The sequence below is a fragment of the Heteronotia binoei genome, chromosome 5 (assembly GCF_032191835.1).
Source record: "Heteronotia binoei isolate CCM8104 ecotype False Entrance Well chromosome 5, APGP_CSIRO_Hbin_v1, whole genome shotgun sequence".
NCBI lineage: Eukaryota > Metazoa > Chordata > Lepidosauria > Squamata > Gekkonidae > Heteronotia > Heteronotia binoei.
This window is the reverse complement of record NC_083227.1, coordinates 171,117,006-171,142,387: the sequence shown is the minus strand read 5'-3', so window position 1 is coordinate 171,142,387 and position 25,382 is coordinate 171,117,006. Positions and strand designations below refer to the sequence as shown.

At 46.9% G+C, this 25,382-nt stretch overlaps 1 protein-coding gene across 2 annotated transcripts in view; it reads left to right on the top strand.

The window, feature by feature from the left end:
* Nucleotides 1–25,382, top strand: part of SHISA6 (shisa family member 6) — a 349,135-nt gene that overhangs the window by 108,469 nt on the left and 215,284 nt on the right. For both annotated transcript variants that reach the window (XM_060240724.1, XM_060240726.1), the window contains exon 3: nucleotides 20,612–20,707. In XM_060240724.1, the coding sequence (XP_060096707.1) occupies nucleotides 20,612–20,707 (96 nt within the window). The remainder of the gene's footprint in view (nucleotides 1–20,611; nucleotides 20,708–25,382) is intronic.

The window sequence follows — 25,382 nt, the reverse complement described above, 5'->3', positions numbered from 1 at the left end:
AGAAAGCTTGGTATCAAGAACACAGCTGGGTGAGAAAGAAAATGAAACATCAGCATCCCCCCTGCGTGCGAGATTTATATCCAGATGTAAGTTTTTTATTTTAAAGGGTGGGATAGAGCTGTCTAGAAGGGAAACAGAAAGACACTTTTTTCCCTGACAAGGTAGGGGAAACTCGCCTGTATTCAGAAGTGGCGGATGTTGTCCCTGTGAAGCCAGAACCAAGTTGCTGCTGGGAATGCATGACTGTATATAACATGATTGTATATAACATTCAATCTGTAAAGAAGGATGGTGAGAAAGAAGAAGGAGATTCAAGAGATTCCGCAGGAGATTCTGGAGCAGACATGGAGCCTGAAGCCGTGGAAAAAGCAAGGGAACCCCCAGCTTATGAAGCGCAAACACCTGAGCCACCAACAGAGGCTGATCCGGCCAAGGGGGGGAAGAAGGAGACGACCACCCAATGTAAGTGTAATAAAACTGCACCAACTGTGTGAATGTAACAAAGCAATAGTTGAACTAAAATGTGTTTTTTTCTTTGAACACAGGTATGGGATAGACCTGTTGATTTTGCACTACTGGCCAGATGCGTTAGTGAGGAGATAAACCCAGGCTGTTGCTACTGCTGCGGACTGATTGCTTAGTTTCAAAAGGAGGGATACGGTGCCCAAAGTGCATCTGTAAATGTTCCAAAGTTTACGGTGTTTGAAGTAAAGGGAGCAGACCTGTGTAAATTTCTGCAAAGGAAAGTGATGGAGCGTGCTGAGAAGCAGAAACAACTCAGAGAAAAAGATGAGAATCAGAAGGAGTCAGAGTGAAGATCCAGTTTTTCTGTATATATGCTTCCTAATAAAAAATATTTTCATTGTGGCAAAAGAGAGTGAAGTGTCATGACGCGTCACGGGGATGTGTTAAAAGGGATTTATTATAATTCACGGGAGGTTGGAAGTTTTGGGGGTATTGAACCGCTATTTCAGGCAGCCTCTAAGAAGGGGTATAAGCTGAGCAGAAATGAGGTGAAAGAGTGGTTGGATGATCAGGACGCATACAGCGTGCATAAACCGGTCAGGGTGTGCTTCAAAAGAAACAAGGTAATCGTGGGGAATATTGATGAACAGTGGCAGGCAGATTTGGTAGATATGCAACAATATTTCAATTACAATTGGGGCTATAAATATATTCTGACAGTGATAGACATCCTGTCTAAATACACGTGGGCGGTGCCTCTGAAAGACAAGGGTGGGACAGAGGTGGCAACTGCTTTTAAAAGCATTTTCAGAGGATCAGGGAGGGTCCCTCAGAAGCTGCAAACAGACAGGGGCAAGGAGTTTTTCAATAAAAAAGTGGGTGCTCTGTTAAAACAACACAGAGTTCACCATTTTGTCACCAACAATGAAATGAAGGCAGCCGTAGTGGAGAGGTTTAATAGAACTTTAAAGACCAGGATGTGGAGGTATTTTACAGACAATAACACTTTTAAGTATACGGCTGTGTTACAAGACCTGGTCAAAAGTTATAACCATAGTCACCATAGAACTATTCAGATGCAGCCTGTAGATGTCAAACCCTCTAACACGCTTACCATGTATGGTGCAGTCCTGGGGTATCCCAAAAAAGAAACACAAGTTCTGCTTAGAAAAGGGGACCGTGTGAGGGTCTCTAGAACAAAGGGGGCATTTGAGAAGGGTTATGAACAGAATTTCACAGAAGAAATTTTTATTATAGAAGAGGTGGGTGGAAGGGGCGAGAGGCCCATGTACCGCCTGGTAGATTTTGATGATGAACCAATCCTAGGAGGGTTTTACACGGAGGAGTTGCAGAAAGTGACTCGCTGGAAAGACAGAACATACAAGACAGAGAAAATTATAAAAACCTGGACAAACAAGAAACAGAAGCAGATCTTAGTGAAGTGGAGGGGGTGGCCACCCAAATTTAACAGCTGGGTCCTGGCTGAAGACATCGTTGAACAGGATGGAAGATGATGGATTTTACATCATGCTCCCCAGCAACGCTTCTAAGAACCTATTTCCTGAAAGCACCAGTTCGGCTTTTACGGTGCACCTGTTAAGCCTCTGGATTTGAGGGAGGAGTGGGAAGTGGGATTGGTGGAAATTCAGTATCCCCACACCTGGTACACCATCAGTAAGCCACAGATGTTCCAAATCTGTACCGAGACTACAAGAAACGAATTTCAGGTGAAGCAGGGCTATTATGAAGATGTTCACCATATATTAGATACCATGCAGACGGCTGTACGGAAACATGCGGACACACCACCCGATGTGTATTTCCTTTATGATCAAACAACAGGGAAAACTAGATTTGTCGGTTCAAGCATTACACACTTCATCGTGGGTGACGAATTAGTGCTGCTGCTGGGGACTCCCCCTAGCACACTGTTCAAAAACATTCATCACGCCACAGATATTACCAAAGGGTTTAATTCTCTGTACCTATATACGGATATCATAGAACACCAGCTGGTAGGTTACACAGTCGTGCCCCTTCTGCACTGTGTTCCGATAAGAGGGAAAACTCACGATTTTGTCACAGTCATCTATGATGAGCCCCACTATGTTCCCATCAACAAGCAGCATATCGAAACGATCCGCATAGAAATAAAGATGGATCAGAATCAACCCGTGTCATTCCGTTACGACAAGGTCATTGTAAGGTTGCACTTATGACTGCGGAAAAAATGGTGATTGTGAAAGATTACGGGGATGTTTAGGGGCTATTACCGCTCACAGGCCAGTTACGCTCTCCCTGGATTTCATGGTGCATCCATTATGTATTGGTCAGGAGTTGGAGGGATTTTCCGGAGGCTTTTCCAAATGGCCGTACCACTTTTTAAAAAAGGGGTGGACATTGTCAAGCCGCACTTGAAAACTGCAGCTCGCAATATTGCTCAAGGTGTCGTGAGCCATGTGACATGCGGAGTTATGAATAAACTTGACCTCAAGGAGGGATCGGGCTTTCTATATCTTAAAAGAAAATGGTCTACTACATGCATGGGCCCCCCCAGGCCCTGTTAAAAGAAGCCGTGGAGGCCCCAAGAAACAGAAGGCCCTGAGGAAGAGGGAAGGAAAGAGGAAGAAGAGGACTCCTCACAGGGGACTCAAAGACGTTTTATAAGTGGCCATGACTTTCACCCACTGCGGCTCAGAAGAGTGTGTGAATTTGGAGTTTGATCTGTTCCAGATAGCCCCAACACAAACCTGCATCGAGAAAAGCCTGTATATTGAAGTCCCACCTTTATCAGCCCTTACAGGATCTGCACTCTAGAGTTCTACATAGCGGGTAATGGGGAAGATTACATTGATTTAAACCATACACTCCTCTACGTGAAATGCAAAATTATTCGAGAAGATGGCACAGACCTCCCTGCTGACGCTACAGTGGCGCTGGTGAACTACCCGATAGCATCCATATTCAGTCAGCTGGATGTGACCGTTGGAGATCGGCTGATCAGTCAGAGCAATAATTGCTACCCCTAAAGGGCAATGATTGAAACTCTGCTCAACTACAGCGGGGAAACCCTAGCCACACAATTTTCAGCAGGTGGTTTTTATAAGGATACGGCTGGCCAGCATGAATCCACCATCCTAACAAACCCCATCAACGAGGGGTTTGCCAAGAGAGCAGAACTAACAGCCGAAAGCAGGATAATAGACTTTTTAGGTCTCACAGAGGTCTGAGCTCTGATAGCTGAGACAGCTCTGATAGCTGAGACAGCTGGAGAAATTGCTGAGAATTTCTGAGTTTTGAAGGACTTCATTCTAAGGTTTGTGGGGCTGCCTAAAATTCTAAGGTGTGATAGCTGGGGAACTGCTCTTTGTTTGGTTGACTGCTCTTTGTTTGGTTGACTGGCCTAAGGGTGAAAGAGATTGAGAGTGATTGCTGCTGATTGCTGAGGAGTGCCTCTGCTCCACCTCTTTGCATTTTAAGCTGCGCCTTGCCAAAGGCGCGAGCCGAAGGGCTAAAGGGCTCTTGGCCTGTGGCTCTTCGCCTAGGGGCTCTCTAAGGACCAGGAACCCAGATCCCTGATTTCCTTGTTCTCCAAATAAGGTAAGTTCCCAATAAGGTAAGTTGAGGTAAGGTAAGTTGACCCTCCAGAAGGGGAGCCACTTAAACAAACAGCATTTAAAGAGGACTGTATATTTATATTTATATATATATATATATATATATATATAGAAGATAGAATGCCAGCAGGGGGTTGGGGGCTTTCCAGTGTTTTGCACTGAGTGTCACATGTATGACTATCTGCCCAAAGGACAGAAGTCTTGGGTGTGTGCTCGATGCAAGGAGCTCCTGGTCCTCAGGGAATGAGTTCGTACCCTTGAGGCCGAAGTGACTGCCCTGGAGAAACAGAGACGGTCAGTTAGGCACTTGGGGAAGACTCTCGGGGGTGTATTAGATGAGCCCCACTCTGAACATAGCAGCCCCGTTGCTGCCAGAGAGCGTGAGGGTCGAGAGGGAACAGGGCACCGGGCTGAGGACAAGGGGAATGCGCCCTTAGAAGGGACCTCTTCTTCGGTTGGTGAGCGGGTATCCTTTCGCGCAAAGGAACCATCCCTGGGCAGGGGGAGAGGGGGGGGGTTTGGTAGTTGGTGATTCGATCCTTAGGCAAGTAGACAGCTGGGTTGCGAAACCGCGTACTGACCGTATGGTGACTTGCCTGCCTGGTGTGAAGGTAGCGGACATTACGCGTGTAGTAGATAGACTGATAGACAGTGCTGGGGAGGAGCCTGTGGTCGTGGTGCATGTTGGCACCAATGAAGTGGGGAAATGCAGTCGTGAGGTCCTGGAGGAAAAATTTAGGCTGCTAGGCGGGAGATTTAAGGCCAGGACCTCCAAGGTAGCCTTCTCAGAAGTGCTACCAGTTCCACGTGCAGGGCAGGAGAGACAGGCACAAATTAGAAGTCTCAATGTGTGGATGAGACGATGGTGTAAGGAGGAAGGGTTTAAGTTTGTTAGGCACTGGGATGCTTTCTGGAACAAGCGGGAGCTGTACAAAAGAGACGGTCTCCACTTGTCCCCGGATGGAACCAGGCTGCTGGCGCTTAAAATCAAAAAGGTGGCAGAGCAGTTTTTAAACTAAATCTTGGGGGAAAGCCAAAAGGAGATGAAATGTCTCTGGTTCGGGAGGACTCGTCTCAAAGAGATGAAGAGTTAGCTGCTATTTTTCTACTGGGTAACAGACCAGAGTTGTCCACTGTGAAGGTGACAAACAATATGGACTGTCTGCCAGAGTCTCGAGGCAGCAGGAGGAAGGTGGCGGGCCTAGCTCGCCTGGGAAATTATAGATGTTTGTATGCAAATGCTAGAAGTGTTCGAAGTAAAATTGGTGAATTGGAATGTTTAGTGTTGGGAGAAAACATAGACATTGTGGGAATTTCAGAAACTTGGTGGAATGAGGAGAATCAGTGGGACACGGTGATTGCTGGATATAAGCTATATCGGAAGGATAGGGAGGGAAGGGTTGGAGGTGGGGTGGCTCTGTATGTCAGAGAGGATATACGGTCCAGTAAGACTGAGATCAGAGAATTAGATTCACTTTTAGAAATGCTTTGGGTTGAAATAGAGGAAATTTAACTATGGGAGTTTGTTATCGCCCACCAAATCAAAAGAGAGAGGATGATTATAATATGATGGAAGGCTTAAAGATAGCAGCCCAAAACAACTGTAACCATATTAAAACTACAACGAAACAATAACACAGTTCAATCACCTGACATTCAGTAATATTGTACAATACCAAGTTACAATTTACATTTGCCTTTGACACTCTGATACACTCTAGACCAGGGGTGTCAAACATGTGGCCCTATCAGGCCTCCGAGCAACTGCCTGTCATCTGCTTTCTTCTCCTTATCTCTTGCTTCCTTCTGCATAACAGCTTCCTTTACAAGGCTTGCTCAATTGCACAGGAGCTACAGAGCAAAACCTCTGTTTTCTCCATTGGCTGAGGCTCCTCCCTTGGGGAGAAAGGGGGGGAAGGTTTCATTTTGCAAACAAATCATTCTCCACTATGTTGGTTGAATAAAGTAAAAAATACCAATCACAAATTGCTGCATTGGAGCTTGGCTCTTCAGAATTGTGATTTCTCACATCAGTAGAGCCAAGAATATTATAGCAGATCGATTGTCTAGAGCAGGGATGTAAAACTCATTTGTTACAAGGGCCGGATTTTACATAAATGAGACCTTGTTGGGCTGGGTCATGTTGGGCTGGGCCATGGCAGACCAGGCCTATTTAAGATTAGGTAGCAGAGATACAAACTTTATGAAGGGCAAAGAAAAACACATTTTAAAAAAAACTTAAAGCATGCTTAAAACGTTAGCACTCAGTGATCTTAAAAGTGCTTTCTTTGTATTTCTCCCATGGGATCCAGGAAACTGGGCAAAGGAAGCTGTGGCTTTTTCCTTCCTTCCCCAGGGAACAGGGGAGGGAGGAGCCTCAGCCAATACAAGAGAGAGAGACTTGGCTCAGTAGCTCTGTTGTGTGATTGAAAGAGCCTGGAGATCGACAACAGGCTGGCAAAGGCAAACCGTGCCTTTGGCCGACTGCACAAAAGAGTGTGGAGCAACAAGCATCTGAAAAAAGGCACAAAGATCAATGTTTACAAAGCGGTTGTGATGACAACCCTCATCTATGGCTCTGAATCGTGGGTTTTATACCGTCATCACCTGCAACTCCTCGAGCGCTTTCATCAGCGTTGCCTTCGCACCATCCTCAACATCCACTGGAGTGACTTTGTGACCAACACTGAAGTTCTCAAGCGGGCGGAGGTTACCAGCATCGAGGCACTGCTGTTGAAGACGCAGCTGCGCTGGGCAGGGCATATTTCTAGGATGCAGCATCATCAGCAAACAGTAGCTCTCGGATGAGTTTTTCCATTGTCTTGGAGTGGGCCTTTAGTCGCCTCAGGTTGAACAGGCTGCCATTGGTGCGATAGCGGATGTAGACACCATCGTCATCATCTAGATCTACTGCGGCTCTTTGAAGCATCATGCTAAAGAAGATCGTAAAGAGAGTTGGCGCGAGAACGCAGCCTTGCTTTACACCTGTGCCTATTGGGAAGGTCTCCGAGAGGTCGTTGCAGTGTCTGACTTGGCCTCATTGGTCTTCGTGTAGCTGGATGATCATGCTGAGGAACCTTGGGGGACATCCTAATCGTTCCAAGATTTGCCACAGGCCTTTCCTGCTAACGGTATCGAAGGCTTTGGTAAGGTCGACAAAAGTCACATACAGAGCCTTGTTTTGTTCCCTGCATTTCTATTGGAGCTGCCTGAGAACAAATACCATGTCGGTGGTGCTCCTGTTAGCCCTGAAGCGATGGAGAGCAGGGTTATCCCCCGGTAGTTGGAGCAGTCTGACTTTTCCCCTTTGTTCTTGTATAGGGTGATGATGATTGCATCGCGAAAGTCCTGTGGTAATTTGCCTTGTTCCCAGCAGGTGACAAGTACTTTGTGAAGTGAGCTATGTAGTACTGTGCCCCCATGCTTCCAGATCTTTGGTGGAATTCCATCAACTCCTGCTGCCTTGCCACTTTTCAGTTGCTTGATGGCTTTAACAGTCTCTTCTAGAGTGGGGATCTCATCCAACTCTGTTTTCACTGGTTGAAGTGGGGTGAGGTGAATTGCTGAACTACGCGGTTGGCACTGAAGAGAACCTGAAAATACTCCGACCACCGGTTCAGTATGGATGCCTTGTCTGTGAGGAGCACTTGGCCGTCTGCACTACGCAAGGGACTCTGACTCTGAGTCTGATATGATGGACCATATACTGCCTTCAGGGCTTCGTAGAACCCTCTTAAATCACCAGTGTCTGCACACAGCTGAGTTCTCTCAGCAAGCTTGGTCCACCACTCGTTCTGAATGTCTCGAAGCTTGCACTGGAGGTTGCTACATACAGCACGAAAGGTTGCTTTTTTCCTAGGACAGGAGGGCTGAGCAAGATGTGCTTGGTAGGCAGATCTCTTTTTCGCCAGTAAATCTTGGATCTCTTGATTGTTCTCATCAAACCAGTCCTTGTTCTTCTTTGTGGAGAACCCGAGGACTTCTTCAGAGATCTGCAGGACGGTAGTTTTTAGGTGTTCCCAGAGTGCTTCTGGAGAAGGGTCTGTGGGGCAACTGGGGTCCTCAATTCTTGACTGGAGTTTTGCCTGAAAGGCAGCTTTAACTTCGGCTGACTGGAGACTGCCAACCTGAAACTTCCTCTGAGGGATACCTCCTCTCCTGGGTGTGGTTTTAAAGTGAAGACGGAGATTGCAGCGTACAAGACGATGATCCGTATGACATTCTGCACTGGGCATTACTCGGGTGTGTAAGACATCTCGAAGGTCTCTCTGGCGCACCAGAATGTAGTCGATAAGGTGCCAGTGCTTGGACCGTGGGTGCATCCAGGTTGTCTTCAGACTGTTCTTCTGCTGGAAGATACTGTTGGTGATGGTGAGCTGGTGCTCCCTGCAGAATTCTAGCAGGAGGCGCCCGTTGTCATTGCTGTTGCCAATGCCGTGTTTGCCAAGTACTCCTTTCCAGGCTTCTGAGTCTTTACCTACTCTGGCATTGAAGTCGCCAAGGATGATCACCTTGTCCTCTGTAGGGGTCTTCCGTACGAGGTTGCGTAGATCAGCATAGAACTTGTTCTTTTCTGCAGGATCTGCTTGAAGGGTTGGGGCATACACACTGAAGAGTGTTGCATGCTTCTTGTTTTGAAGTGGGAGGCGCATAGACATGATGCGATCTGAGTGACCTGTTGGCAGGTTTTCGAGTTTGGAGGCAATGGAGTTCCTGACCATGAAGCCAACGGCAGAAAGGCGGCTCTCAGCCTTTGACTTACCCGACCAGTAGAGGGTATAGCCAGCACCGTGTTCTTGAAGACTACCTTCCTCAGGGAAACGGACCTCACTGAGAGCTGCTATGTCGATATTCAACCTGAGAAGTTCGTGGGCAACTAGAGCAGAGTGTCGTTCAGGGCGACCACTGTCTACTGTGTCAAGCATGGTTCTGATGTTCCAACACGCAAGCTTTAGTCTTTGCACACTTTGTGAGGCAGGTGCATGCCTTTTCTTTGTTGTTATTTTTCGACCGCAAGTAAGGATGCCCGTTGACCGCGGCTAGCCAACTGGGGTGGAGGAGACGAGCTTTGTTTAGGCCACCTTTTCTAGGCCCCTCTCCGTGTGGAGCAAGCAGTGCTGTCCCTAGATAAGGCTGCTTGGTCGTTCAGGGTGCTGCCGAAAAATGCTTTCGTCTCCGGGTTAGCATCAGGCGACCAATACCCTGAACCGCCTACATGCAGGATCGGGACTGCGGCTTCCAGTGGCACCTTCCACCTGCCGTTTCGCCCCTTGCCCATCGCTGCAGGACTTGATGCGTTGTGGGTTGTGTATGTGGATATGCCCTTCAGGCCTGTGCAGAGGAATTTTTTAGGTGAAGCCCAGTGTGCGCGGTACTGGCTCCACCCTTTCATCTGCCATGGCCCAGTAAGCCGGGACGCCGGCAGCGAGTCCTCCAGGTGGTAGGTGTTACATTAACGAGCTCTATCTGCCCGGGTTTGATGTTAGAGTTTTCCTTCTCTTAGGCTGGCAAGGTTGGTGGGTCCAGCCTGCCCATCCAGTTATACTGCCGGACAATTCGGTCGCACCATGACGTAGCAAACTTTGTGAAAAACGGGGGGGACCAGCGAGAAGGTGTTGTTACGGATGCAGTAATGCAGGAGAGACCACTGCAGTGACCATCTGCCAGGCATAGCCAGACAGTGACCACGCGGCATTCACTACACCGGGAGAGGAGAGGCTATGTATTGCGCATACACTTTCCCTGGGGGGGGTAGGAGACCCAGAGGGAGCCCACCCCCCACCCCCATGTCTTAGCAGTAGTATGTGTGAAAAGGATCTTGGGGTCTTGGTGGATCATATGCTGAATATGAGTCAACAGTTTGATGTGGTGGCTAAAAAAGCGAATGCAATTTTGCGCTGTATCAACAGAAGTATAGTGTCCAGATCACGTGATGTGGTGGTATCACTTTATTCTGCTCTGGTAAGGCCTCACCTGGAATATTGTGTTCAGTTTTAGGCACCAGATTTTAAGAAGGATATAGACAAGCTGGAATGGGTACAGAGGAGGGCGACGAAGATGGTGAGGGGTCCGGAGACCATGTCCTGTGAAGAAAGCTGGGCATGTTTAGCCTGGAGAGGAGGAGGCTGAGAGGTGATACAATCACCATCCTCAAGCACTTGAAGGGCTGAATTGGTGCAAAATTGTTTTCTGTGGCCCCAGTAAGCAGGACCAGAACCAATGGTTGAAATTAAATCAAAATAGTTTCTGGCTCAACATTAGGAAGAACTTCCTGACCATTAGAGCGGTTCCTCAGTGGAATAGGCTTCCTCAGAAGGTGGTGGGCTTTAGAGGTTTTTAAACAGAGGCTAAATGACCATCTTACAGCAATGTAGATCCTGTGAATTTAGGAGAAAATATTTCTGAATTTCCTACATTGTGCAGGGTGTTGGACTAGATGGCCCTGGAGGTCCCTTTCAACTCTATGATTCTGTGATTCTATGACTAGGATGAACATCTGGGCAATCAACTAAATAATAGTAGAAAGTGGCCTAAGAATGATCCCAGGTCCAATCCACTTAACCATCATTTTATTAGGTCTAACAGGACTCAACATCGGAACCTTTTCATCTGGAATAAACTCCTTAGGCACAGCAGCTCTATCATAAAATCTCTTCTGTTGTTCCTGATCCTATTTCAAATTCTCCTGATCCTGTGTCAAATTTGAGCTGTTTCCCGTAGATTTGCCAAGGTATGCTGCAAATTCTGAAAATATTAACTTTGGCTGGTCTACTAAAACTCCCTCCCACTGTTCTCAACAGGGACATTGGGGTATGAAGTTCTTGGTGGTTCCAGTGCCAAGGGGAGGGGACCGAGGCAGGCACCGCAAACAAAAGTCTTCCCTGCCAACACATGCTAGCTTGAATTTCAATTTCAGTTGAAATAACACACGAGCACCCCATTTTCAGAAAAAGTGAAATAAATTTGGGCACAACTTTATTGGTTACAGATGTAGTAAACCTTGGAACGGCATGGAACAGCATGGGGTAAGGATCCTGCTCATCGACTGACCCACCTGTCAGTTGATTATCCGCTGGTCACCTTGGAATGGCAGTTTTAGGATTCCACTAGGGTGGAAGCCCAGAGGTGGTCTCCCCTGCCACCTTAGCTTGAGGGTAATTCCCTGGACATGCCCCTGGGCTGGGCACATCAATCGCCCCTCACACCAAAATCCGTTAAGAAGATCCCCACTCTCTGGAAGTGGGCATGCAGGCCAATTTTCCTGAGAATGCATCCAGCCCCGTACTGATACCGCCAAGTTATGACAAGAAAATAAATAAAACAACCCATATGCAACCCCTGAAAAAACACTTAAATAAAGGGCTGGAGTGTGGGCCAAGCCATCCAACAGCCAAAGAGGGCAGATGGCGACAGTGCTGCACCCCAAGTAGCTGCTGACCACCCCTTCCCTCTGACCCTCCCCCAGTGACAATGAGTAGGGCCGGCATTGGGCTGGGGTGGGCCCCTGCTTCCTGAGCCTGGTCCTAACCCGCCCTCTCCCCCCCAGGAAAAGGCTGCCCTCACTCTTACCCCTCCCTGTGGCACCGCAAAATGGGCTCCGGGTGAATCCGGATCCCTGCTTCCTGAACACCAACTGATTAGGAGACAGGCCCACACTAATCTGAATTGTATTGTGATAAGCACACAACACAAAAGGAAGGGTCTGATCCCATGAATCTTTGTCATCCAATGCATATTTACATAATGTAGACCCTAGAGTATGATGCATCCTTTCAGGCAAGGAATTTTGAAAAGGCACTTAGCAATAGATGTATAGTGCTCCACTTTAGCCAATTCAGAAACCTTCTGAGTCAATTTAGCTGTATTAGAGCTACCCAAATCCGAACAAATAATTTTAGGAATTCCCCATTGACACATCAGCTGAACCAAAGCCTTAACCACATTAGAGGTGGTGACTTTAGTCAAGGGAATAGCTGAACACATTCTGGAACCATGATCCATAATTGTCAACTAATACTTTTTACTAGATCTAGTCTTTTTAGCAAAAGGGCCTAAGATGTCTATGCCCCATTTTTAAAAACAGCATATTCCATGTAAACTGACTGCAGCAGTACTGGAGGGCTGTCCCTTCTGTGCCCCTCGCTCTGACAGACATCACAGCTTTGCACAAACATCCTGACAGAATGATGAACATCCTGCCAATAAAAATAACGTACTACTTTTTCCAAGGTTTTTTAAATCACAAAATGTCCAACAAAACCTGATTCATGAGCCAACCTCAACATCACTTGGCAAAATTCTGGGTACTACCAGCTGCTTAATAACTTCAGACACGGCATTAGAATAATGACACTCCCTATACAGCAACCCTTCCTGAAAAACAAAACACATCTTAGTATTAGTCCAAGGAGACTGATCCACAGATGCCTGACCGTCTGCCAGACTCTCATCTGTCATAACTGCAGTTTTAAAAGCTGCAATACTTCCAGCCAACAATTTTTACAGGGATTTTGCTCTACCTGCCCCTCTTCCTGGTAACCTTCTGACAAGCCTTTAGCTGGTCCACTACCCCTCCCTTCATCAGCTAAAATAACAAGCTGAACGGCTGCTAGGGCAGGCAGGCAGAGGTTTTGACAGTCAAACTTCGCTATTCCCAGAAACACAGTTAATTATTTATTTGTTTGTTTTGCAAATTTATAGTCCACCCTTTCCCAAGATGGGCTCAGGATGGATTACAACATAATAAAACAGTTAAAATCACACAATAAAACAGTTAAAAATTAAGCAATTAAATAAAATAAGGCAGCATCAGTGGTATAAACATCATTCACAGATTGAGACACAGGATGCAGTCAGTGCAGGGAGGCCGATATGATGGTGTGAGGACGCCCGCCTGCCTCAGCCAAAAGCCTGGCGAAACAGCTCCGTTTTGCAGACCCTCCAGAATGGTAGTAGATTTAGTAGGGCCCAAATCTCCTTGGGGAGCTGATTCCACCAGGTTGGGGCCAGGGCCAAAAAGGCCATTCACAGTTTTATTTCCCAATCTCTCCTTAACAAGATGAACTTGAAAGCCTATATTATTCCCTACCTACAACATGGAATCTTATACTACTACTACTACTAATAATAAATTTTTATTTATACCCCGCCCTCCCCGCCAAGGCAGGCTCAGGAAGGCTTATAAAGCATGATATAATATCATGGTATAACAATAAACAGATAATAAAATCAGTAAACAATGGCATAAATAGAATATATAAATTAATATTAAAATTAAGCTAAAAACAATACAATGGTGCTACAATCTCTGTTTGTCCAAGATAGCGTAATATTAGTTCTGGTTCCATCTTAAAAGGCTAATTGGAAGAGGGCCATTTTGCAGGCCCTATGGAATTGATTAAGATCCCGCAGGGCCCGCACCTCTTCCGGCAGCTGATTCCACCATTGGGGCGCTTTTATGGAGAAGGCCTGCTCCCTGGTTGTTTTTCGTTTGGCCTCCTTAGGCCCAGGGATTTCCAAAAGATTTTGTGAGCTGGAGCGCAGTGCTCTCTGGGGAACATATGGAGAGAGGCGGTCCCTAAGGTAGGCAGGTCCTCGGCCATATAGAGCCTTAAAGGTAATAAACAGCACCTTGTAATGAACCCAGTATACAATTGGCAGCCAATGCAGTTCCCGCAGCCTAGGCCGCACATGTTCCCACCGAGGTAGTCCCACTAGCAGCCTGGCTGCTGCGTTCTGCACTAGCTGCAGTTTCCGAGTTCAGTACAGGGGCAGCCCCATGTAGAGGGCATTAGAATAGTCCAATCTCAAGGTGACCGTTGCATGAATCACTGTTTCCAGGTCGCCTTGTTCCAAGAAGGGGGCCAACTGCCTCGCCCGTCTAAGATGAAAAAAGGCGGATTTGGCAGTGGCAGCTATCTGGGCCTCCATTGTCAGGGAAGACTCCAGTAGCACTCCCAAGCTCCTGACCTTGTGCACTGGTACCAGTGGCGCCCTGTCAAAAGCTGGAAGGGGGATCCCTCCTTCCGGACCGCTGCGACCTAGGCAAAGGACCTCTGTCTTCACTGGATTCAATTTCAGCCCGCTCAGCTTGATCCAATCAGCCACAGCTTGCAATGCCTGGTCCAGATCTACAGGGACGTCGGCAGCCCGGCCGCCCATCAATAGATAGAGCTGGGTGTCATCAGCATACTGGTGACAACCCAGCCCATATCCCCGGGAAATCTGGGCAAGGGGGCGCATGTAGATGTTAAATAACATTGGAGAGAGAACCGCCCCCTGGGGCAGCCCACAATTAAATGGGTGCCTCTGGGAAAGCTCTCCCCCAATCGCCACCCTTTGTCTTCGACCTTCAAGGAAAGATGAAAGCCACTGTAAGGCTAACCCCTGAATCCCTGTGCCGGCGAGGCGGCGGGTCAGCAGCCGGTGATTGACCATATCGAACGCCGCCAATAGGTCTAGCAACAGCAATACTGCCACACCGCCTCGATCCAGATGTCGCCGGAGATCATCCATGAGGGCGACCAGCACTGTCTCCGTCCCGTGGCCCAGGCGGAAGCCGGACTGAAAAGGATCTAAGGTGGAAGCGTCATCCAAAAAACTCTGCAACTGCAACACCACAGCCCTCTCTATAACTTTGCCCCAAAAGGGCAAATTTGAGACCGGCCGGTAATGCGCCAATTCGGCCGGATCTGATGCAACCTTTTTCAGGAGGGGGCGGACCACTGCCTCCTTCAGAGGGGTTGGAAAAAGACCCTCCGAAAGAGATCTATTTATGATGTCCCGTATAGGACATCTTAGCTCCTCCTGGCAAGCTTTAATTAACCAGGAGGGGCATGGGTCCAGATCGCAAGTTGTTGTGCGTGCAGCAGAGAGGATTCTGTCAAGTTCCTCCAAGCTGAGAGGGTCAAAACGATCCAGGGTCAAACCAGAAGGCAGGCATGGAGCCTCGAGTCTACTTACTATATCCAACATGGCAGGGCAATCGTGGCGGAGCGATTGGACTTTGTCTACAAAAAAATTCACAACAGCCTCACAGCCTATCTCCAATTCCTTAACATTTGGTTTGCCTTGTGGCAATGTAGTGAGATCCGAATTGTTCTAAACAATTGTGCCGGGCACGAATTTGCAGACACAATCTTAGCCACAAAGTATATCTTCTTTGCGGCCTTGACTGCCATCTCATAGGACCTCATAAATTCCCTGTAAGATGCTCTAGTCGCTTCGTCCCGAGTATGCCGCCATTGCCTCTGTAGCCGTCTGAGACCCTGTTTCAGTTGGCGTAATTCCGGGTTATACCACGGAGCCAGCCTAGTCTGAGGTTGCAGAGGGCGTCGAGGTGCGATCTCATCAATGGCCGTAGAGAGCCGGCTATTCCAGGACTCAATCAGGCCATTGAGGGAACCACCAGAGGGTCAGGGATCCCGTAGAGCCATCTGGAACCGTTCCAGGTCCATTTGGCTCTGCGGGCGAGCCATAATACGCTCGTCGCCTAAGCAGGTTTGGAATGGAATGGAAGTATCATGTACCAACACAATCATTTTCCCACTTAAACCTCTAATAATCGATCTGAACTTCTGGTAACTGCCCTTCCAAAGCAGCATAAGTTTTGGACAGTTTTGTCTTTCAAAATTTGGTCTGGCAAACCAAATTCCATTGAACCAAGGAAATATCATTCCCAGTATCCCTGCAAGATGAAATCTTTATACTATTAATACAAATATCATGTGAAAACCCCATGTATGTCCAATGAGGTACATGCACATCCACGGAAGCTACAGAGGCAGGTACTGCTCTTATGTCAGGGACAGAGGAATCTAGAGCAGATAACTGTAAACTAACTGGTGCAGCTAAAGCAACCATAGCCAGCTGGGCAGGTGATTTTACAAAACTCCCGCCAGAAGTTGGCAACGAACTGTGGCCCGCGGTCACTAATCACCTTGTCGGGGAATGAGTGAAGGCGGACCACGTGATGAAAGAACAAATGGGCCAGTTTCTTGGCCGTGGGTAGTTTTTTGCACGGGATGAAGTGGGCTTGCTTTGAAAAAGTGTCAACCACCACCAGGATCACGGTTTTCCCCTGCGAGGGTGGCAGTTCTACTGTGAAGTCCATAGAAACCACCGCCCATGGCCTCGCGGCGGTGGGCAGCGGCTGTAAGAGGAATACAGCATACAGGAAAGTTACAAGTTCTGACACCCTGAATGAATGACCTATAGAAATTTGCAAACCCGAGAAATGATTGGAGCTGTCTACATGTTCTCGGGGGTTCCCAGTCTAGCACTGCTTGTATCTTAGCCAGGTCCATGGCCAAGCCCTTCCCGGACACTCTGAACCCCAGGTAATCCATTTCCTCCTTATGGAACTCGCATTTAGACAGCTTAGCGTATAGCTTGTTCTGATACAAGGTGGTTAGGACCTTCCTCACTAGTTTTACGTGGGAGGGGAGGTCCTTGTAATAAATAATGATGTCATCCAGGTACACCACCATGCCTTTGTACAGGTATTCCCTCAGCACATCATTGATAAAGTTCATGAACACCCCGGGGGCCCCCTGCAACCCGAACAGCATCACTAAGTATTCAAATTGGCCCATCGGGGTATTGAAAGCTGTCTTCCACTCGTCCCCCTCCTTGATCCTCACTCGGAAATAAGCGTCCCGTAGGTCCAGCTTCGTAAAGATGGACCCTTCTGAGACTGTGCTCAACAAGTCTTTGATTAGGGGGATCGGGTAGGCGTTGGACATAGAAATCCCATTTATTCCTCGAAAGTCAGTACAAAGTCTAAGGCTCCCGTCCTTCTTCTTCCGGAAGAGGACCGGGGCGGCGTGGGGCGCCATGGCGGTGCGGATGAAGCCTCACTTAAGGTTTTTCTCCAAGAACTTCCTCAGCTCCGCTTTCTCCGCCCACCCCATGGAGTAGAGTTTCACTTTAGGGAGGGATTGGCCCGGGATTAGCTCAATGGCGCAATCTGTGTCTCGGTGAGGGGGGGGGGTAGTTCATCAGCCTCAACCTCACTAAACGCCCCCCGCAGGTCCTGGTACTCACGAGGGATGCTTTGTACTTCCTCGACCGACACGCACAGCCTCTTGTTCTTTGGTGGGGCTTTGGGGCCCCATTGCTCCCACCAGAGGTGAGACTTGCAGCGTCTGTCAGTGAAGTCTATAGTCTGCTCCCCCCACTGGATGTCTGGCTGGTGCCGCACTAGCCATCCCACTCCGAGTACTAAGTCAAAGGAGGAGGAGGGGGTGATCACAAAAATCTCCAAGTCCCAGTGATCGTCAATCCCCACTGGAATCTTCTGGGTCTCCTCCACACAGGGCTCGCCCTTCATCACTGTCCCGTCCATTTGCTCGAATTGGATCGGGCGGGGGAGGGTTTCTCAGGGCAGTTCTAGCATCTCTACCAGTCAGGGGGTGATGATCTCCCTCGTGCACCCTGAATCTATGAGGGCGCGGGCATGCACGAACTTCTTCAGCTTTACACTCAACAAAGTCAATGGGACAAATAAAAGGGAGCTCGATATGCTCACCCTCAGCGGTGCCGTGACTTCAACGACCTGCCGTCCGGCACCCATCAGTACAGGTCGCTCCTGTTTCCCGCCGGCTTGGTTTTCCAGGCGTCTTTCCCCAGGTCTTCCAACATTATAGAATCCTCGTCCAGCACCATCGACAGGGCGGTGCTGCTTCGACTCTGCTCCTTAGGCCTGGATGGTTTCTTGGTTCCTGCCGGCTCCGGCTTCAGGGGCACGGGGGGCCCACGGGCAGGGGGCTCCGGGCAGTTTGCCGCCAGGTGGCCCGGGTCTCCACACCGGTAACACTTGCGGGTGGAGGGGGGAGGCTTTGTCACTCCCCCGCCCCCCGGGACTTTTTTGGGCTCGGGCTTTGCGCCTGGCCAGGACTCTCGGGTGGTTTTCCCCCCTTGTTGCTGCTGGCGTTGGAGGGCCACCATTTTCATGTTGGTCTCGACCTTGCCCACTAGCTGTATCCACCCGATCAGGGTGGTGGGCCTCGCTTGCCCCAGAGCCCGATCTAGAAGGTTGGCGTTCAGGCCCTTCCGGTACGCTGTTATCTTCATCATCTCGCTTCATCCCCAGATCTTTGCGCAGTGGGTCCGGAACTCCGCAGTGCAGTCCCGGATGGACATCGACCCCTGCTTCAGGTTCTGGATCACGGCGATGGCCCTCGTCTCTTGCAGGGGGTCCTCGTACTGCGACAGCAGTGCTTGGAGAAAGCCCCCGACAGTGCCTAGCTCGGGCCCCCTGGTCTCGTACAGGCTCACGTACCATCTCTGGGTGGCCCTTTTCATCTTCGACCCCAGGTAGTCCACTCGACTGAACTCATCGGGGAAAGTATCTCCCCAGTAGCACATATAGCTGGTTGCCTGGATGATAAAGTATTCCACTCCCTCGGGGTTCCCGTCTAATGTGGCTTCTAGTTCGCGGGATTTCGCCCGCCTTCCTCCCCTGGCTGGGGCGGCCGGCACGGCTGGGGCCGCTGGCGCTGCTGGAGCGGCCGGTGTTGCCGGGGCGGCCGGGGGTGCGTTCGGCAGGGGTCTAATCAGTCTCCCGATGCCCTCGACCAGGCTTCGATCGATCTGCTTCTGGACCTCCTGTAGTATCAGGGCCATGTTCTCCTTCATTTCCCATCTCAGATCCTGGGCTAGAGTGGACATCTCCCCCCGCAGCGTTTCCACCAGTTGCATGCCTCAGGAAGGTCCCTCGTCCTCCTCCTCTGATTCCGACTCCGGCTGTCGGTCCTCAGGGGTGGGGGACCGCTCTCCTTGGTACATGCCGGTTGGCGACCCGCTTCTGTTCCCCGGGTTCTCCTTCGGTACGGGTCGGTTCAGGATGGCCTCATGCCGGATTGCGGCCTCATCCATCAGGGTGGTTGAGGTGCGGGGGTACCATGCTTTCGGAGTGATGAAAAGCTCCTGCACGTGTCTTCTTCCCCCGAGTTTGACCGCCCTCCTCTCGGTTACATGCCGCACCGGAGACCCCGGGATGTCGATCAGTTCTGAAGGTTCTCGGTCGCTGGGTGCCTTTTCAGCCATCCGCTACAAAGTTACCCGCGCTGATAAACCTTCTGCGGGATCAGTTCCAAAATGTCAGGCGTAGGTTCGTTGAAGCTTACAAGCAAGCAGACTTTGATATTTTGAAACAAAGTTGTCTTTATTGCATACTTCAGTGTTACTCCAGCATGGCGACTATTGGAACTGATGAAGATCAGTTTGAACTATTGGCATTTATCTTTCTACTTCAAAGCAATGGTTTCTACCCCTGATTCCCAAAACAAAAGGTTGCTTTGCATGTGAGATTTTTCCCAACGCTTCCCCCCCCCCCCTTATCTTGTCCGTTGGTGGTTACAATTCCCAGCAGCAATGTCCTTGGGCCTCCAGAGCGGAGGTGAGAATTTGGCACATACTGCAGGCTTCAAAGGGATCTTGGCAACCTTTGATATTCATGGGAAGCGGCCTCTACTCTTCCCCCCGCCCTCCTGGTTGTTCCCAGCTTCTAAGTTAGTTAGCATTTCTAGGCAGCATTGAATATGGTTAGTAACAGCATTATCTAGTATGAACAGAGCCTGACACCCTCAAGGTGCCGGGGCATGAGGCTGGTAGTGCCCAGCCTGTAGGAAGTTCACTGCTCATGTTGCCACCACTGTGGACCACATGGCTTCTCCTGCAGGCTACACTCGTCATGCCTTGTCACTTGCCTTTGTCCTCTGAGCAGAAGGCACAAAAAGGAAGTGGACAGGGAGGAACCAGCCTATATTATCTGCTGGTTCCTCTCTTGATAGCCTCCTGATGCTGTGACACTTGTGTCCATCATCATTCCCACATCCTCCCAGGTTAGGCAAAGGCAGTCCCCACCCACCGGTGTTAGTTGGTTCTGTGGTCAGGGGAGCCATGTAATCTAAACTTAGGCAGATCATGAGAGGGAGGGCTAGAAGGGTTGTATCAGTGCTTAGTTCTCATGGCCCATTCTTACCCAGGGAAATACCGATCACCACTTTGGGGTCAGGAAGCAATTTTCTTCAGGCCAGTTTGGCCAGGGATCCTGGAGGTCCCCTCCCCACCAATCTTCTGGGCATGGAACAGAGGTCACTGGGGGTGAATTTCCTGTATTGTGAAGGGGGTTGGGCTAGATGACCCTGGATGTACCTTCCATCTCTATAATTCTATGAATCCATTGATGCTCTGAATGTGATTATCAGCTACTACCATTTCTTTTAAAATAATTACTTAGGATGGACAGTAGCATACGTGTTCTACAGAACAGAGACTGCAGCTTGCAAAATGTGAAGTGAGCAAGGTTGTCAAAAGGGTGGTGATAATTGAGTTTGATACATCAATAACAGCAAGGTGATAGGAACCCCTTCTGTGTTTTGTGTTAATCCCTGTCTGACCTACAAGGTATGATTTATTTCTCAGATTTTTTGCTTAGGACCAGAACTACGACTTATCATTCAACTGGAAGGAGGCCAGCAGGAGTTGCATGTCGTGATGTGCTGTTTCTCATATTTTCTTGGCAGGTCACTATGGAAAAGATTTTTATCGAAGTGGAGGCCCAGATTTCCATAATTTCATCTCCTCTGGATTTGTCACATTAGGAAGAGGACACAGCAAGGGTACAGTGGAAACCATTTTTTGCTAAATAAAATAGATGTGTTTAAGTACAATCATTTGGAAGCTGGGCTATATATGACAACAAATAACAGTATTGGTGCAGGAAAATATAGGTTTATGATGGCATATGGTTTTGCAGGTCCAATAAAGTACTATAAGCAGTTTCTTAAATCCCACAAAGGGAGGAATGGCATGAGGGTCCATGAAGGCTATAGAATGCCAAGCAGGAAGGCTCTAGTTATAACTTGCAGTCTGACATTATGTGTTGCTTTGTGTTTTCCTGAGTGCATGGATGCAAACTGCCTGTCTTGCTACCATATTTTCAAAAAAACTAAAGGGGCTGGGATGGAAAGGGGGATGCCACTTTAGGAGCATAGTGCACTCCTCTTATACTGTTTATTTGTGTCACATGAACCAGCACCTGCATCAGATGCAGCTAACCATTGGTACACAGGTCAGTTAACATGGCAAATCCATCAGAAACATCTCTTAACACAAGCACCAATGAAATCTGTGGGACTTGTGCAAGAGATCTAAGGTGTATAGTTTGCAGACATATGTGTGTTTTTAAATTAGGCCAAAGTTACCTTATATTTCCTCAAAGCCAGCCTGATGAAGGATGGGTACATATATGTGCAGCTCCATGGGAAGTGATTTACTGTAGGGCTAGGGGCTTCCCTGGCAGTTACTTTTTCTTTTTTCTTTTTACTTTCTGTTGCATCATATTGCTTTGATCACTTGCATGAATCATCTGGAGATAATATTTTCTTTTGCGGTACTCTCTGTGATTCACCTGTTCTTTATTTGTGGTATCATCGGGATGTTATAAACTGTGCTACAGCAGGGTAACATTTTCATGGTTTTGCTACATAGCATGTAACCAGATTAGTTTGTCTTCTTTTAGCATTTCTCTTTTACATTTTCAGTGGGATTTGTGCAGGAAATGTTCCTTAAAGATTGTGCCATAAGGTTACTGGTCAAGTTATTCACTTCTTGCTCAATGCATTATATTTATAACAGGAGTGCATTGTGTTTAGATATCCCCAGAATATTATAAATATTTTATAAAGTGATTTCCTTAAAGGCCATATATTTTGTGTGGCTACCTAATCTGTGATATATATGTGTATATAAAATATGCTGTCAAACATGAAAACATGTCAGTATCCATATTCTGCACTGTGTATGTTCTTTGTACGTCTTGTGTATATGGTATAATGCTGAGTGTGCTAATCTGGTGATGTGAATAGTAAACTATACATACCATACCATCTCGCAGTCATGGTGACTATCACAGCTAACACCAAGTAGCTTGCTATCACCAGGACCTTGATGGGTTTTTCCTTGGATGACTCTGATTATGTCTGTTTGGTTAGGTTTCTAATGCACTGTTATATGAGTTATTGTTTTAAACTTTTTTTTGTGCACATTCGGTATTCAGACTGTTTAAGAGTGAGCTAACCTTCTCAAAAGACTTGAAAAGAGACAAAGACAGCCTGTCTGTGATATACCATTTAATAGTTCTAAAATGCTATGACTTAACAGGGCCAGCCTCATTCTGTGGCAAACTTGTGCATTTATGGTGGTCTGTACTGCTGGGTAGGCGCACACCACAATGATAATCTAATGTTGTTTCCTGCTGATTTACTGTGAGACTACTGTATATTTACATAGATGTATATGAAGATACTATTTCTATAGAAACAATGTATTGTATGTGGAGACATATTATTTCTTATACCCATCGTTGTTGTTTCCATGGTTGTTTACCATTCACACATTGTAAAAAAAAGAAAGTGTCCTTTTTCTGATGTATCTTGCTGTTTTACCAAGCGGAAGAAAAACCTTCACATATGTTATTCAAAGTGATGTGTGTTCTGTGGAACTGTCACAGAGGAACCAATATATGTGTGTATTGTCTGTGTTTTGTGTGTTCAAATAAATTTTACTGAGGTGGAGATAGAGCACAAATTTGACAGTGCAGTGGATTCAGCCTATGAACAAGGCACCAACCTTCAGGCAGAGGACTTAAACTTCTTCTGAGCTCACCTTTACAAAGATGGGGTGGAGGATACACACTGAGATTGCAAACAGAAGTGACAGAGGCTTTAGACAGGGATGGAATGCACTAAGTGGGATATTCTTATATCCTTCTTAGGATAAATAGAGTTAGCCACTTAATCATAAGGGAAGCTCCCAGAAGCATCTTATGCCCCAGGAATTTCAGCTTGTTACAGTCAGAGTTTCTGTAACCATTTCGTTTGTTTGAAAGAATATCTTTGTTCCTCGTTTACTCATAAAAGCTAATGTAGTTGCGGTTGACAGGGCAAAAAGGAGAATATGGAGCAAACAATAGATAAATGATAGTGGCCATGCATCAGACAGAAATGTGGTTAATGGGCTTTTGTTATCTAGCCTTATCCAACATATTGCCAAATCTCACTGTTTAATTAAGAGGCTTTGTAAAATTGATTTCCCCCCAACGTGCTGCATCTTCTATAGTAATGTAATTAATTACAACTATTATTTTCAAACGTTTTTTTTTTAGAAATCAGATACTGCAGGACAATTAAAAGGGCATGGAAATATATTTTACTGATGCTCAATTAAGAGCACTTGAATTTATTCTTTTAATACACCAATCTTAAAAATATGTACTTTTAAACAAATCCCATTTATTTGAGTAGGACTTTCTTTGAAGTAAGCATGTTTCAGATTAAAGCCTTTAGCTGGTAATTTCTTAATGATTTTGGAAGTCAGCTTCATATATTGGAGCTGTGAGAGTTGGCAGTGCTGCTTGCATAGCTGCATCTAGTGTAACAATTTTGCATTCTGTGTCTGATTGAGCTGACCGTCGTGATGTCAGTTTAGCTGTTCACAGGGCTTTTTTTTTTGTAGCATACTCCTTTGCATACTAGGCACACACATCCGATGTAGCCAATCTTTCACGAGCTTACAGGGCTCTTAGTACAGGGCCTGCTGTACGTTGCTTGGCTACATCAGGGGAGTGTGGCCTAATATGCAAAGGAGTTCCTGTTACAAAAAAAGCCCTGGCTGTTCAAATGTTTGTGAGTAAACAGTCTTGCTTGTGAGCTTCCCAGAAGCATTCAGTTGGCCACCACTGGTGAGAGAATGCTGGACTAGACAGACCTTTTTGTCTAATCTCAAAGAGCATTTCTTCCGCTCTCAAATGTATGTGAAATGTCTGTAAATTTCAAAAAGTCATTTGCAAGTAGAGAGTTTATTGATGGTCCTGACAGAAATGCACATAGCAGGCCCATTGATGAACACTGCTGTTTGCATGTGAGTGTCATAATTGTGTAAGTATTGACTTGCTTTTTCCGATCTCATTGCTTTAGATGCTGTAATTGCAGGCATGTGTCTTGATAGTTTGTCTGATTAATGTTGTACTGGCTCTAATATCTCAGTAATGTTGCTTGGAGGCACAGGAGGTTCTGTCTCAGCAAACTAACAGCAGCTTTAGGAAATAAGTTGCCATCATTGCAATTGCCTGATATAACTTGCTCTGAAGAAATGCAGCTTTGTGTTATGGCTTTATCCCAGATGGCTTCTATTTAGCATTAATTTACTGTTTGTAGCGCTATCTTTAGATAAGCAGAATATCTGTGAATCTGTGTTAAGCATCTTCTTGCACTTTCTTGCAATAGCTATTCTCCAAGGGCTGAATCAAGGTCTGATCAAAAGAGAGACCCTGAGGATGAAAATAAGGGTATATGACATACTAAATGCCATGGATACCAAACAGATAAATTCTGGGATTTTATATTTCACAAGTGTCTAATATGACACACTGCTGGTTGAGTCATCTTACCCTGACATTTCAATCCAAGGATTCTTGCAAAGCATAGTCTGCAAACCATGGGTAGCAATATGAAATTGTTGCAGTATAATTAATCTGGGAATTTTCACACTATAGGCCTGCTGGTGATTCAGGGTTTCCATTGCACAAAGGACCCAGCTGCTGGGGAAAATACAATAGTGAATGCTGAAGCTAATCACAAAACAACAACATCAACAAAAACCACTCTGGATACAACTTTCCATTTCTTTATTCAGTTTACTTGTACAGCTTTCATTCCCTGGGCAATATAATACCCATTTCACACTGGCACAATAGAGACATTGCTCACCTTTCTCTGCCCAGATTCTACCATATATGTATGGGGGGGAGGGATAAGTAAACTATAAGCAAGCAATTCACACAGCAATTGCCTTAGAGCACTGAGATATGGGGGGGACATATTGCCCCCCCAAAAGGAAATACGCTTCACACTGCATTAATTTGTTGACCACATAACCCATTTTCTCAGTTTAAAAGTTAAGCGGCTTTTATTTCTCAATTTATAATTAGTCCTAGGAAAAGAATGAATTAAAATCCCTCATAACAATCGCATTGTTGGCTTGTCGTTTTAAGAAATCTCAATGCCAAATTGCTTTAAGTACCCATAAGACAAAAAGCACCAAAGGATAATGCTATAGCATCTTTCTTTTAATGCCTGATACTTAAATTTGTTTGGAGTTTATGAGCAGAAGCCTGAAGATGAGCGTCAGTCATGTATTATTTGTCATCTACCAAACTGAGTGTGGTGACTAGGTGTTTGGCAATCTCCTGGATTTTGCAGTTCTCAGTAAACAGCAAAAACAGGAAGCTTATCA